Source organism: Cnephaeus nilssonii, assembly GCF_951640355.1.
Source record: "Cnephaeus nilssonii genome assembly, chromosome: 19".
NCBI lineage: Eukaryota > Metazoa > Chordata > Mammalia > Chiroptera > Vespertilionidae > Cnephaeus > Cnephaeus nilssonii.
This window is the reverse complement of record NC_137090.1, coordinates 21326744-21340810: the sequence shown is the minus strand read 5'-3', so window position 1 is coordinate 21340810 and position 14067 is coordinate 21326744. Positions and strand designations below refer to the sequence as shown.

The following is a 14067-nucleotide window of genomic DNA, read 5'->3' as shown; positions in this document are numbered from 1 at the left end:
CTGATTGCCCCCTAACCACTCTCCCCTGCTGGCCTGATCTCGCCCCTAACTGCTTGCTCCCCCTTGCCGGCCTGATCTCGCCCCTAACTGCTTGCTCCCCCACCAGCCTGATCTCACCCCTGCTTGCTCCCCCGCCGGCCAGATCGCCTCTAACTGCTTGCTCCCCTGCTGGCCTGATAGCCCCTAACTGCCTCTGCCTCAGCCCCTGCCACTGTGGCTTTGTCTGGAAGGAAGTTGGACGTCTGGAAGATATCTGGTTGACCCGGTCTAATTAGCATATTACCCTTTTATTAGTATAGATGATAACCTGAACATATCTGGCATGTTAATGAAAAAAATTATTGAAACCATTTGTGTACCTGATAGTTATTTCTTCCTATCTTAGGATAATAAAAAAAAAATCACTTCTATATTCTGTTCATTCAAATTTGCATTTAATTTCTATTTACATTCATTCATTCTGAAATCAAATACTTAATACAGTAAACTAAATACAAGATGAAAAGCAGAAAAGGTGTTACCCTCATAGCACTCCTAATAAGGCAGCTGAAGAATTTATTTACTCTGATAGATGCAAAGCCAACTTGGGATAGGAAAAAAAACAATAGTTTAAAGAGCAAACACAGATGAACCCATCTTTCAGGTATTACTTCAGATAATCCACTGAGATAATACTTGTGCTGTAGTGGAAAATTAAGAATCACACAATAAAAGTTTTATATTAACCAGCAACAGACTAAAGGACACGGTGTGACAAATACTTTTATGATTGGTTTGTCCAGATTGCCTAGTGTCTACGCCTATGAAAAAAGGTAAATGTTTGGACACTGATGTTACTTATTTGAGAAATGAACCATTTTCAAAGTCTCAAAATCCATTTTTCATAAATTCAACATTTCTCATGGGAATAATCTTAGATCTAGCCCTTGTAAGCTAGGAACCATATGACTAAGTTACCAAAATAGTTAGGTCCTATATTAAATATAAAAATCCAAGGCTCAGTATATTAACACTATTGAAGATGCATCTTCTTTATAATCATTTATTACTTAAAGAATGTTGAATTTATGGAGCATCATACATGCATTCTTCCCCCACCCCACCCTCATTATCTTCTATCTCAAAAAAAAACAATAGCATGGAAAAATCCTTCTTGAAGGATTCAAAGTAGTTAAGACCATAAAGGGGAAAAGAATGTAATTTTCTAAAAAATCTGGTTCAAGTTCAATAATCAATACTTTACATTGTTAATCACAGCTGGTTTATAAATCCCAGTTTATTCTGTAATGCTACAAACCTTATAAAATCAGAATTAGTAAACTTCAGTTCTCAGTGACTATATTTGAATTAAAAAACAGCATGTATATAAAATTAAAAAATATCCTGTAATAGCTGACTTTAAAGAAAATAATCAGGTGATGAAACAAAAATGCACTTAAATCTCTTTTATACACTTACCTGGAAGAATCATAAAGAACCCTCTTAGAAATTCAAGACTAGTAATATTGACATCATATATTTTAAACTGCTTGGATTTTTACAAATAAATATAGGGTAAGCCATATTGCATAGGTGTGTGCTTTCTGTCTGTGACACTAATGTGGCACTTGACATGTTTTCACAGTCTTAGCAGGGATATCCTTTTAATGAAACAATTTCTCAATAAACCTGCCACAGCACAGGAAATTAATTTCCCTTAATGTTAACTTGGAAAATTGTATTTGTATAGATGGTAGATGTGCAATTAATGTTTTTTATGCAGAAAAGTTGCAGGTTGCCACTACTGCTGGCAGTACTAATTATGAAAATGGTTTAACTATGGGGTGTTTATAGCCAGCCTATCACAGTGCATATGTTAGTAGCAAGTAGGACTGAGGAGGAATATTTTGGTGTAAAAATTTTGCTGGAATTTGGTCAGGCAGTCAACACTACAGTTAGTAAATATATTTGAAAACAAGTATCAAAGTATTATAAGCCATATACTGTCTGAAATAGAGTCTCTACATATCACCACAGCTTTTTGGGGTCTGTTTTTCCAGATATCATAAACTGTCAGAGAACAAATATTTGCACTTTAAATATAATTTCTGCCTTATCATTATTTGTATCTTCTAATTTATTAGCTACAGTTATAAAGTACTCAGTAGGCTACTGCAGTAATGGGAAAGGGGGGATTTCAGGGAGTGATTTAAAAACAAACAAACAGCTTTCTGTTCAAAGATGAACTATATCAATTCTTTCATTTATTGCCACAATTGAAAAGGTGTATTTCCAATCTTTTCATGGATCTGTTTTTGCTTAATGCCATTAAGCAAAATCATCTCATCTCACTTGAATTGCCATTTAAATAAGCAAAGCTTTGCTCTTTTCTAACTGAATTCAACATGCATAAAGAATTTTATGGCTTGGATCCTATGGCTCAAAAAGGTTTGGAGAACATAGCAAGCAGCATCTATTTTAAAAAGAATCATAGGGTTGCAAAATATTACAAATTGACTTTGCACACTCAGACTAAGACATTATAAAAGACAAAAAAAGGGTGGTAAGACTCAACTGCAACTGCATGATCATCTATAATACCAGTATGCACTGAAATATATTTTTATAAAGCTCTGCAGATATTAAACCCTTTCACCAGCTAAAGTCATGGAAATGCTCTCTTTAAGGCAGGAAGTATTTAAGAAAGGTAAAGTTATCTTTATTTTTATCCTTTGTACCAGTAAATCACTTATGTAGATTTTGTTACAATTTCAAAAACATAGTGTCTTGTTAGCATATTTCCTAAATTAAGCCACTAAGTTTTCTTATTCACCGTGGAAGACATTCATCAAAAGGCCATCAAATATTTTTACAATAAAAAAATGTAGCCCCAGTATAGGAGAAAATAACCTTTTTCCTTTGAAAACTGTTGAGGGAAAAAATGTAAGGAAGGTAGACAGCAAAAACAGTAAAAAGTAAAACTTAAAACCTTACCAATTTGCTGTGAAGAGATTAGACAGAGAGTGGACTATGGCAACACCCTCTTCCCTGAATCTCCCCATTTCCCTCACTTTGCCGCCCTCAATACGCATTTTATCCTGACTCTCTTCTGACCTCCTTCAGCCACAGGCTGAAAACATTTGGTGTCTTGAACCAAATACTGGTATAAGAACAGGTGGCGATATGTTTCCAAGTGCAACGCAGGCCCAGGACAAGGATGAAATGTAGGACATACAACGTATGCCCGTTCCAAGGCTTCCAGTTAAGCTTAGCACGTTAACAGTACTGCCAATAGAAATGATTAAATATATATTTTTTCCTAGTATTACAGATAGGTGTTGCAGCTGGGTTACTGAAAATAAACCTCAGGTCCACCCCAATCCCTCAAACAAGCCACAGCTGTGGTTAACAATGATTCATTTGCATTTTTATTATTTCACCAAGAGAAGAAACAGAACTTGTCTAGCTTTCTTCACGCCAACCAAAAATTTCGGATTTGAAGTTTGGGATGTTTTCCATGATGAGCTGAATCAAAAGTCTATTTGAAAAATATATATTTATATAAAAAAAAGATTCGGGTTGTTTGCACGTAAAACATCAATTGATAAGTTTGTCTTTGATTCCATGTTGCTGGAAAGTTTGACCAAGCTTGCATGCTAATTTGTCCTTGGTTGCAAGTATGACAGGCAGCTTCATACTTTGCCTAGTGAAAGGATAACCCTTCCTTGACACAAATCAGAACTCAACAGTGATTCAAAAGCAACATCCCATCCTTAATACTGTCAGTTTTGAGCCATCAACATGAAAATCCTTGATAATGTTGAGAAGATGTTGCTAGGAATCAATTAATTGATGTGCCTCGGAGTTCTGCAATACTATTTTGCTTAAGTTATTTTTTTTGCACCATTGATTGATTTTTAAAAATCCAGGTTTATTTTTCCTCTGTCCAAAGTGTTCTATGTAACGACATTGACTCTTTGAGACTGTCATTTTCAGTCTTCTTGTTTCACCCTGAAGGATAATCATAAATCCTCTCCCCACCTTTTTTTGCCTTAAATTCAGTAAAAGCATTGCTCTGTCATAGATTCATACGCAGGTGCTCTGGTCGTTTGGAGATCATGGGAAAAGCTTGTTTTTTGTATGGCCCGGAGTTCGGCTGTCGTATTGGAAGTGGGGCTGAAGCTTCCCCACTCATCGTCACATCCATCTGCTCTATTCCGCTTGTTTCCATTGGGTATTCCACCGGCGGCTGAGGATTTGCTGTGCTGGCTGAAGCACCTCTTCCCCAGAAATCCCCAGGAGAAAATTTGACTGGGCTTTAAGACAAGGAAGAGCTATCATTCATTTGTCTTACGGATTATCTCAACAACAAAAAATTTCCTTTGCATTTAAAGGGGGTGGGGTAATGAGACATTTATTTTCATTTAATTTTATTTTTGTGTGGATTAGCACAAAGGCAAAAGTTGAATTATCTCCCCTAGACTAACGGCCAGTTTCCCAACTAGTCTCTTCATCTTTATAATTGTCCCAGTAAAACACTCAGTGATACTTAGTGTTTTTGTTTTTCCAAAACAACACATTTTACTTCCCCACTTAAAACAGCTTCCCATTGCATTTAAAATAAAATACTTCTCTAAAACTTTGCCATTTCTATTCCTCACTCCCACACTTCAGGAACACTGACCTCCCTTTCATTTCCGAAAAAAGGCCATGTTTTTTCCTCCCTTAAGGCTTTTGTACAAGCTGTTCTTCTACCTGTTACACCTTGTACTTTTAATTTTTGTATGGCTGGCACTTTCTCTTCATTCTTAGACTTACTTCACCAGGGAGGCCTTTCTCTCACCACCATGAATACGTGCCCCCTTGTTATTCTTTGCTCTCTACCAACACATTCTTCCCCCAACCCCGTATGGCACTTAGTACTACTCGCAATTATATATTTCTTGTAATTCCTTCTTTCCTTACTGTGACTCCCTCTCACTAAATTATAAACTTTATCAAGGACAATTCCTGTGTTAATCATGTGCCCCAGCATGCAGCAGAGCTCCTGGCACACAAGAGATGTTGAATGAATGGGTAAAGAGGACAGCTTTTAGGAGGGAAGGTATATAGCTTTTTATCAGAGATTAGTACAGACGAGTCACTTACAATATAAGAAGGTACAGATAGATGCTGTTCATATGTCAATCAAAGAGAATATGAGGCCAGGTCTTTCATTAATGTAACTTGGCATAAATTTCATAAGCAATGCTCTTCTAGGTTTAAAAAAAGAAAAAGAAAAAGAAAGAAAGGGGAAAGTAACAAAGTCTGAATACCTGACAGGTGTTCGTGGGCTGCCAATAAATCTTCGCGGTGATCGGATTTTTGGTTCAAAGGAAAACTTTTCTTTCACACTTTCAAGTACAGATGGAGCCACATATGTAAAACCCTGAAAGATAGTAATAGTGGACTACAGAAGGTCATTTGTCATACACATCAAGAAAATGTGATTGTTCAGTCTCTAACACACCAACACAACAATTATGCATCCCTAAAATCATTAATCTATATACTCTCCAATCGCCTCAATCTCATTTCACACCTGTTAACTTCTTTCCAGCCATTTCTTAAGGCACAGACCTCAAGAAAGAATTCTATTGAGCCCCATATGTCAGCAAACAAATTCCACTCTATTGAAAGGAGTAGAACAAAACAGGTAAATGTAAGCTCCATATTAAGATGTAAATACCAAGAAAAATGCAAAGAAAATTCTAGTGTTTCTAGCCACATGCATATAAGCACCTAAGATTATCACCCCCCAAAACAGTTTCTCATTATTAGGCCAAAATAAAAATAGAATTCTCTAACGTAGCACATGTGATTTTTCTCGTTTTACCCCAGTGTCAGATAGATTTGGTAGTTTCTTGATGAATAAGTGTCAGCATTGTGAAAACTTTCAATTGTAATTGGCAATATGCAGTTTTATTAGCTTTAGTTCTTTCTTGGATCTTGCTATTAGGCTATCAACTGTCATTTCTATTGCTGTCAGTGTTCATCTCTTTAACAACCAGTCCTCTTCTATTTATTATTCCAGTCACCTATGAATCAGCATTGTGAGTTACAAATAAAAAATTTTAATAAAGTCTGGGTGAAGTCCTAAAGTGTGAGGTGCAATTCTGTAGAGCATATACTTTGTGATAGCCACGTATGGACTTCAGAGGACATTTCCTGACATGTTCTAGTGGGCTAAAGCTGTAACTAACAAGAGGACTAGGCTGTGCCTTGATCTTCTTTGAATTTCCTTTAATTCTGTGATAGGAACTTAAATACTTATTAAACTGAAGTTGCTACAACTCCAATCTCCAGGTAAGTGAACGTAACTATTTTTTATTAATTTTTTAAGGAGAGCTACTTTAGCCTGGCCAGTGTAACACAGTGGTTGAGCGTAGACCTAGGAACCAGAGGTCATGGTTCAATTCCCTGTCAGGGCACATACCCAGGGGGTGTGCAGGAGGCAGTCGATCAATGATGTTTCTCTCTCATCTGTTTCTATCTCTCAGTCTCTCACCCTCTCTCCCTTCCACTCTCTCTAAAAATAAATACAAAAATGATCAATGGAAAAAATATTCTCTGGTGAAGATTTAACAACAACAACAAAAGAGTAATTTGAAACATACACAATTTTTGTACTCCATGCTACTTTTAGAACTTAACCTCCACCCCAAAATGTACATTACTTTGTGTTAATACTGTGAGCATGAGCAGTACAAAAAAAAGCTGGATAACTGAGTGACAAATTCAGTGAACTTGGAAACAAACAGGGAAAAAACCAACTTCCAAATGATTGCTTTTCCCATATTCCATTCCCTCTAACGATGGTCCAAAATCAAAAGACAAAGGATAACGAAAAAGAAAAGAGGTAGATGTTCATGTTACACTTTAGTAATAAAATAAACATAAGCATATATGATACTTAGGCAAAATAATATGCAATGATGGGTATCAGATATAAATTATCATTTTTATTTATCAAAATCTAAAAGCTTTGCTTTTCTATCTGAGACAAGGTATAAATCAATACAGATACTTTATCAATAAAGATTAATCTATTAACTATCATATATGAACCTATATATTTTAATGTCAAATAGTCACAATTAACAGGTTAAAAATCCCCTTTAGACTTATATGAAGAGTACCAAAAGTCTGTTTCAGGAATAAAATAGTTACAATGAGCTCTTTTCCTACTTCTATGGCTGTGTCGCTTTCAGTTGATCTGCTGAGCCAAATATCATCTTAAGTCAGTGGCCTATCCAAAAAAGGAATCAGACACTCTGAAAACCGAACATATGCTCCTACTGTAATTGCTAAAATAGAATGTTGGATTATGAGAATCAATTTTCTAACACCAGTAAGTTATTAAACTAAGGGGATAACTTTAAAAAATAGCATCTCAGGTTATCTACATGAACCTGCAAAGCAAGCAAAATGAATTTTCTTATTGAAAAGGGCCCATCCTCATACTTAAATTTCCTATATCTACATGGAAATTCTGTCACTTACCAGAAAGACCTGGTTGGCACTTTCACTGAGAGTCGAGTCATCTGGGCTGTCAACAGGTGTCTGACGTGTAAACTTTGAATCAAACTGACTCACATCCTCTTCAGATTGCTTTATAAAAAAATGATTAGAAAATGGTGAGTAGTCTATATTATACATATCAAATGCATTACAGCCTTCTTTCTGATACATCAGAGTATGTGGTTGTGTCTTTTAAAAAAGCAAAAAGTCTTAAATAATTCTCAAAAGCTGAACACCAATTTCAAAAAACTGCAATGGACTGAAACACAAATACGTGTGTTTTTTAATACGTTTTTATTGATTTCAGAGAGGAAGAAAGAGGGAGAGAAAGATAGAAACATCAATGATGAGAGAGAATCATTGATTGGCTGCCTCTTGTACACCCCACACTGGAGATTGAGCCCACAACCCAGGCATGTGCCCTTGCAGGAATTGAACCATGACCTCTTGGTTCATAGGTCAACACTCAACCACTGAGCCTCACAGGCAGAGTGAAACATAAATATGTTCAAAGACATGAGTTCATTACTGCACTACATTTAAAAATCACATAATTCATTGATCAATTTGGAAGATGTTAGGAAACTAATTCATTATTTTGAAAAAGGCCATATATCCGGCTTTTCCTGTATGAACTGTACCTCAGGTAACCAAGCAACTGATGTAAAGAGTTTCTTCTTATGGAAGAATTCCAGTAAAGAATGAAATAAGTAAAGAATGAATAACAATATTATAATAAAACAATTTTACAAACCCCTAATGAAATCCTGGAACTAGGCAGGAGTTGCCCAACCTCAGCACTATTAACACTTTGGGCCTGAATTCTTATAGAGGGCTGTCCTGTGCATTATAGAACATTTGGGAGGAACAACCAAGATGGCAGCATAGGTAAACACCTGTACTTACTTGCTGCCTCTCACAACCACATCAAAACTCCAACTAAAAGACAAAACAAATATCATCCAGAACCACGGGAAACCTGGTTGAGTGGAAGTTCTACAACTAGAAGGAAAGAAAAAAGCGCATGGAGACTGGCAGCGGGTGCAGAGGTGCGGAAGTGCAGAGGTACGGAGGCGGGCTGGCAACTGGATGCGCCGTGGTGTGTTTTTTTTCAATCAGGAGGGAGATACAAGCTTCCGATTGCTCTGAACTCCAGTTCCAGGTGAGACTCTGGGGACCCAGACTCATACAGGGAGAAACTGGACTGTCTGGCACTGGGCAGGAACGCGAGGGCGGCTTTCTCTCAGAGGTGCTCGCAGTGATCATTGTTCCTGCATGGGGCCGCAGGACACAGAGAACTGGGGACCTCTCTGGGGCAAGGTGGACTGGCAGCCATTGCTGTTTGCTCCACCCTGGTGATTCCTTGAGACCCCGCCCCACCCAATTTACAACCCCACCCAAGCTGTACATAGCGGCTTTTGCATATGAATGGCCTGTCCCTCTTGCAAACTAAAACCTAACAAACTGCAGCTGGGTCAGAGACCTCCAAAGCATCCAAAAGAAGGCCTAAGGCCCTGCAGCGGCAGCCTGCATTGCTTCACAGCTGGGCCTCATCTGGGCACTTCCAAATGCCAAACAAAGAAGAGGAATCTGCAGATCTCTCTGTAGCTCCTGCTGGGTGGCCTCAGGCAGTGGCTGACTTTGCACCTCCTTGGAGGTCCAAGAGCCAGTATACCCAGTTCAGTGTGAGACCATACCAGATTACAACTCTTCACATCCATAAGTGACACACTCAAGGGGCAGACTCAGTGAGCACCAAAGCCCCACTGAAACAAGTCCTGCCCCATAAGGGTGTCTCCAGCACAGCAGTTCTCCCACTGTAGACACAGCTGGTCCTCACAGCCAACTGACTTGGAGGTCAATTCCTCCCAGTGATACCAATAGTAATCAAGGCTTAACTACAACAAGACTGTGCAACACAGCCCACACAGGGGTGCACCAAAAGTGTCCACCTCAGGAATTGGGGAGGCTGAGCCACTGGGCCCTACAGGACACCCAGCACACAAGGCCACTCTATCAACACAGGGAAGCAGCCAAAATGCGGAGACAAAGAAACATGTCACAAATGAAAGAAATGGAGGAAAGAAAACTACTGGATATAGAGTTCAAAACCACGGTTATAAGGTTACTCAAGAATCTTCTAGAAACCTCCGAGGAATTTAGTGAGAACCCTCAAGGATATGAAAAAGGACCAATCAGAAATTAAGCATACACTGACTGAAATAAAGAATAATATAGGGAGATCCAACAGCAGACTAGAGGATCCCAAGAATCAAGTCAAAGATTTTAAATACAAAGCAGCAAAAAACACCCAACCGGAAAAGCAAAGAGAAAAAATAATCCAAAAATATGTAGTGTAAGGAGCCTCTGAGACAACCTCAAGTGTACCAACATCCGAATTATGGGGGTGCCAGAAGAGGAGAGAGAGCAAGATACTATTTGAAGGAATAATGACAGAAAACTTTCCCTACCTGGTGAAAGAAATAGACTTAGGAGTCCAGGAAGCGCAGAGAACCCTAAACAAAAGGAATCCAAAGAGGATCACACCAAGACACATCATAATTAAAATGCCAAGAGCAAAAGACAAAGAGAGAATTTTAAAAGCAGCAAGAGAAAAACAGTTATTTACCTACAAGGGAGTACCCATACGACTGTCAGCTGATTTCTCAACAGAAACTATGCAGGCCAGACGGAACAGAAACTATGCAGGCTAGAAGAGAGTGGCAAGAAATATTCAAAGTGATGAATAGCAAGAACCTACAACCAAGATTACTCTACCCAGCAAAGTTATCATTTAGAATTGAAGGTCAGATAAAGAGCTTCACAGATAAGAAAAAGCTAAAGGAGTTCATCACTGCCAAACCAGTATTATATGAAATGCTGAAGGGTATTCTTTAAGAAGAGGAAGAAGAAGAAAAAGGTAAAGATAAAAATAATGAACAACAAATACATATCTATCAACAAGTGAATCTAAAAATCAAGTGAATAAAAAATCTGATGAAGAGAATAAACTGGTGAATATAATAGAATCAGGGGCATAAAAAGGGAGTGGACTGACAATTCTCGGCAGGAAGGGGGTGTGGGGGGTGCGGAAAGAGACTGAACAAAAATCTTACACCTATGGACAAGGACACTGAGGGGAGGGGTAAGGGCATGGGATGGGGTGGAAACGGGGTGGAGGGGAGCTATGGGAAAAAAAAGAGGAACAACTGTAATAAACTGAACAATAAAGATCAAATTAAAAAAAAAAAAAAGAATATTTGGAGCATCTCTGGCTTCTATTCCTAGGTACTAGTAGCACCCCCTTCCCAAGTTGTGACAACCTGTTCCAGATATTGCCATATTGACCCTGGCTGAGAACCAGTGATGTAGACAATGACAAATGACCACTAACATCACAAAAGAAAAACAAATATACATATGTCTCCTGATCAAGATATACAACCTCAAAAGTTTAAGTTTAAACTGATGTGCATCTAAATCTAACCACCAGTTTTCAGAGATACCGGGAACAAATGAACAAGGTCAATGACACCAATGAGTTAAAATTAAAAAAATCAAAATGTGAGGGACCCTACAGGACAAATGGTCCAGTGTTGTTTTTTCCAGTAAGTCCTCAAGAGAGGAATTAAGAGGGGGGAATCTATAGATGGAAAGAAACCTACGAGCCACAGTAACAAAACTATACAGGCCTTGATTGAATCCTTATTGAAGCAAACCAACAGGAAAAAACAACAACAAAACAACTAAGGAAATTGTCAGCTTTTTAATGGTGATGACAGCATGTTTATGTTTAAACAAGATGACCTGACAACTTTTGAAGTTGAGCAGTTGGTACATGAGGGCTAATTATCCTCCTTACAATTATATATATTGAAATTTTAAAGCAAGTCAACTTGTGCTCCAAGGACCAAATAATTATCATCATTATCCACCTCCACCTTCATCCCAAGAATAGAAAAAGAAACCATTTTCTTTAATTCTGATGTGGTAGAAAGACAAGAACTAACACACTAACTCATTTACTCATAAACATATTATTATGGTTTGAATTGACCCCCGCCCCCGCCCCAACATTCATATGTTGAAGCTCTAACTCTCAGTAACTCAGAATATGACCTTATTAGGAATGAAAACCATTGCAGATGTAATTAGTTATGAAGAAGTCATACTGGAGCAGGGAGTATCCTAATTCAATATGACTGGTGTCCTTATAAAAAGGGAAAATTTGGGCCCAGTCCTGCACATTCTCACAAGGAGAATTTCATGTGAACATGAAGACAGAGATTGAGGTGATGTGTCTACAAGCCACGGAAGCCAAAGACAGCCAGCAAACCACCAGAAGTTAGGAGAAAGGTATGGAACAGAGCCTCTCTCATAGCCTTCAGAAGGAACCAACTCTGCCAATACCTCAATCTCAGATCTCTAGCCTCCAGAACTGCAACAAAATAAATTTCTATGGTTTAAGCCACCAAGTTTGTGGTAGTTGGTTGCTGCAATCCTAGAAAACATATTTTCCATTCTGAAGAAAAAAATTCCCAGAAAATCAAATTTAAAATAGGGCTGAATTAAGCAAAATAAAACAAAACAAAAAAATGAGCCCTAGCCGGTTTAACTAAGTGGATAAAGCACTGGCTGATAGACTGAAGGGTCTGAAGTTCGATTCCAATCAAGGGGACATACCTCAGTTGCAGGCTCAATCCCCAGCCCTGGCACTGGTTGGGGTGCATGGGGAGGCAACCAATTGATGTCTCTCTCTCATGTCGATGTTTTTTTTTTTCTCTCTCTCTCTCCCTTCCACTCTCTCTAAAAAATCAATGGAAAAATATCCTCGAGTGAGGATTAACAATAACAACAAAAAAATTGTTTCTGTCTGCCCAGAGATTTTATTTTAAAAATGTGCCAGGTCCCTCAAATCATATGATTTCATGTATACATACCAACAGAGGTTTAAAGGGGGGCTCCACCTTCCTAGCCAGCAATTCTTCCCAGTTAATATGTCTGAAGAATGGATGAGCCTAGAAAAAAAAGAGCAGAAAGAACAGTCAAGGGAAACAGACTTCACTGGATTGACACTGCCTGCTTGAACATACTGATCACAAAATAAGCAATACTTGTAAGCAACTACATACAACCTACACAAATACATCACATTAGCATTATCTTCCCCTCCAACCCCAAGCATGCCAGTCCCTACTTGAACTTCTCCAGCATCCCCAGGACCAGCTCCCAGACGAGAAGCAGCATTTCTTTTCAGCAGCTTCAGAGAGAAGGAAAAAACACTGATGAACTTACTTAGCCAAACTGATTATTTTTTCTTTAGAGAATTTGCTTATCTATTTTGCCTTGGGAAAATAAATATTGTTTGGGATAAAAAGAAAATAAAACCTTAAACAAATTTATACTTTCCCTACAAAATCTATAGACTTTTTCATTCAATAGCTGTGCATGATTCTTATTCAAAATGTATATTTAATTCTATTTAAATCCTAGTAGTTAAGGCTTATGATTCCAGTGCCTATTTAAGAACCCTACCTTTTTAAGCAGATCTCTGGCTTCTTGTGTGAGGTAGGGAGGCAAATTGAGTTTACATTTGAGGATTTTGTCAATTGTTTTCTTTCTATTCTCCCCAGTGAACGGTGGCTAAGAGTAGAAGAGAGAAAAATTAGCATATAAAAAATAAAAAGTTAAATAACAGAATTATCCATTTCCTGAATTACTCGGTTATTCATAGAGGTCAGAAATGTATGAGGACTGCTAAAGACTGTAGTTTTAAACACCAGGACAGAAGAAAGAGCAATGTCCTGAAAGGAACTGAGATTCCACCATTAACTGTGCGATAATGTAATTATCTATGTAATTTTATGCTTCACTTTCTCCATTTATAAAATAAGGGCCGTATCTATTTTACATCTATTTCAGAGGACTGCCATGACATAGATCATTTCAATGAAAATGATTTAAAAGTACAGGGGCCCATGTTACTTACTGCTAATAAAGCAATTTTTTTTTGCTAAATTTTAAAAAATAACTCCATTGGTAATATTTTCAAGGAGTACAGGAAAGGTCTCTTGCTATAGGGATTTAATAATTACTCAGCACAGACAATACGTAACACATGCAGCTTTTAACTGTGCACCTACTGCTCCAGTCAGCATGTCATACATTAATGCTCCCAGACTCCACCAATCCACAGCACGATTGTGGCCACTTCTCATCAAGATTTCAGGGGCCCTACAAGAAAAACAATATACCCCAAAAATTCATCCATTTGCATATCATCTGAATAAGAGTTTCTAAAACAAAGTATGAAGCCAAATGATGCTACAGAAAATTTAGCACACTATTACTTAAACCAGGTAAAAGATAGCTATTACCCCCAAACCAGTTATATTTCTTTCAACATGCAGCTCACATGTATTCTATTGTTCCACAAAATGTGTGTGTGACTGTTCCATCATGAATAGATTCTTTGCATAGTCCAAAGTCTGTTAGTTTCACATGACCTGCAAATGAAAGGTTATAGCA

At 37.9% G+C, this 14067-nt stretch overlaps 1 protein-coding gene across 3 annotated transcripts in view; it reads right to left on the bottom strand.

The window, feature by feature from the left end:
- Positions 1 to 205: 205 nt before the first annotated feature.
- The window catches only part of RPS6KB1 (ribosomal protein S6 kinase B1), a 40152-nt gene continuing 26290 nt past the window's right edge, over positions 206 to 14067 (bottom strand). For 2 of the 3 annotated variants that reach the window (XM_079798836.1, XM_079798837.1), the window contains exons 8-15: positions 13955 to 14045; positions 13683 to 13773; positions 13075 to 13182; positions 12737 to 12799; positions 12480 to 12557; positions 7522 to 7629; positions 5295 to 5407; positions 206 to 4295 (exon numbers count right to left, since the gene is read on the bottom strand). In XM_079798836.1, the coding sequence (XP_079654962.1) occupies positions 4058 to 4295; positions 5295 to 5407; positions 7522 to 7629; positions 12480 to 12557; positions 12737 to 12799; positions 13075 to 13182; positions 13683 to 13773; positions 13955 to 14045 (890 nt within the window). In that variant the 3' untranslated portion in view covers positions 206 to 4057. Of the gene's footprint in view, positions 4314 to 5294; positions 5408 to 7521; positions 7630 to 12479; positions 12558 to 12736; positions 12800 to 13074; positions 13183 to 13682; positions 13774 to 13954; positions 14046 to 14067 lie in introns of all 3 variants that reach the window. The other variant, XM_079798838.1, reaches the window with a different exon arrangement.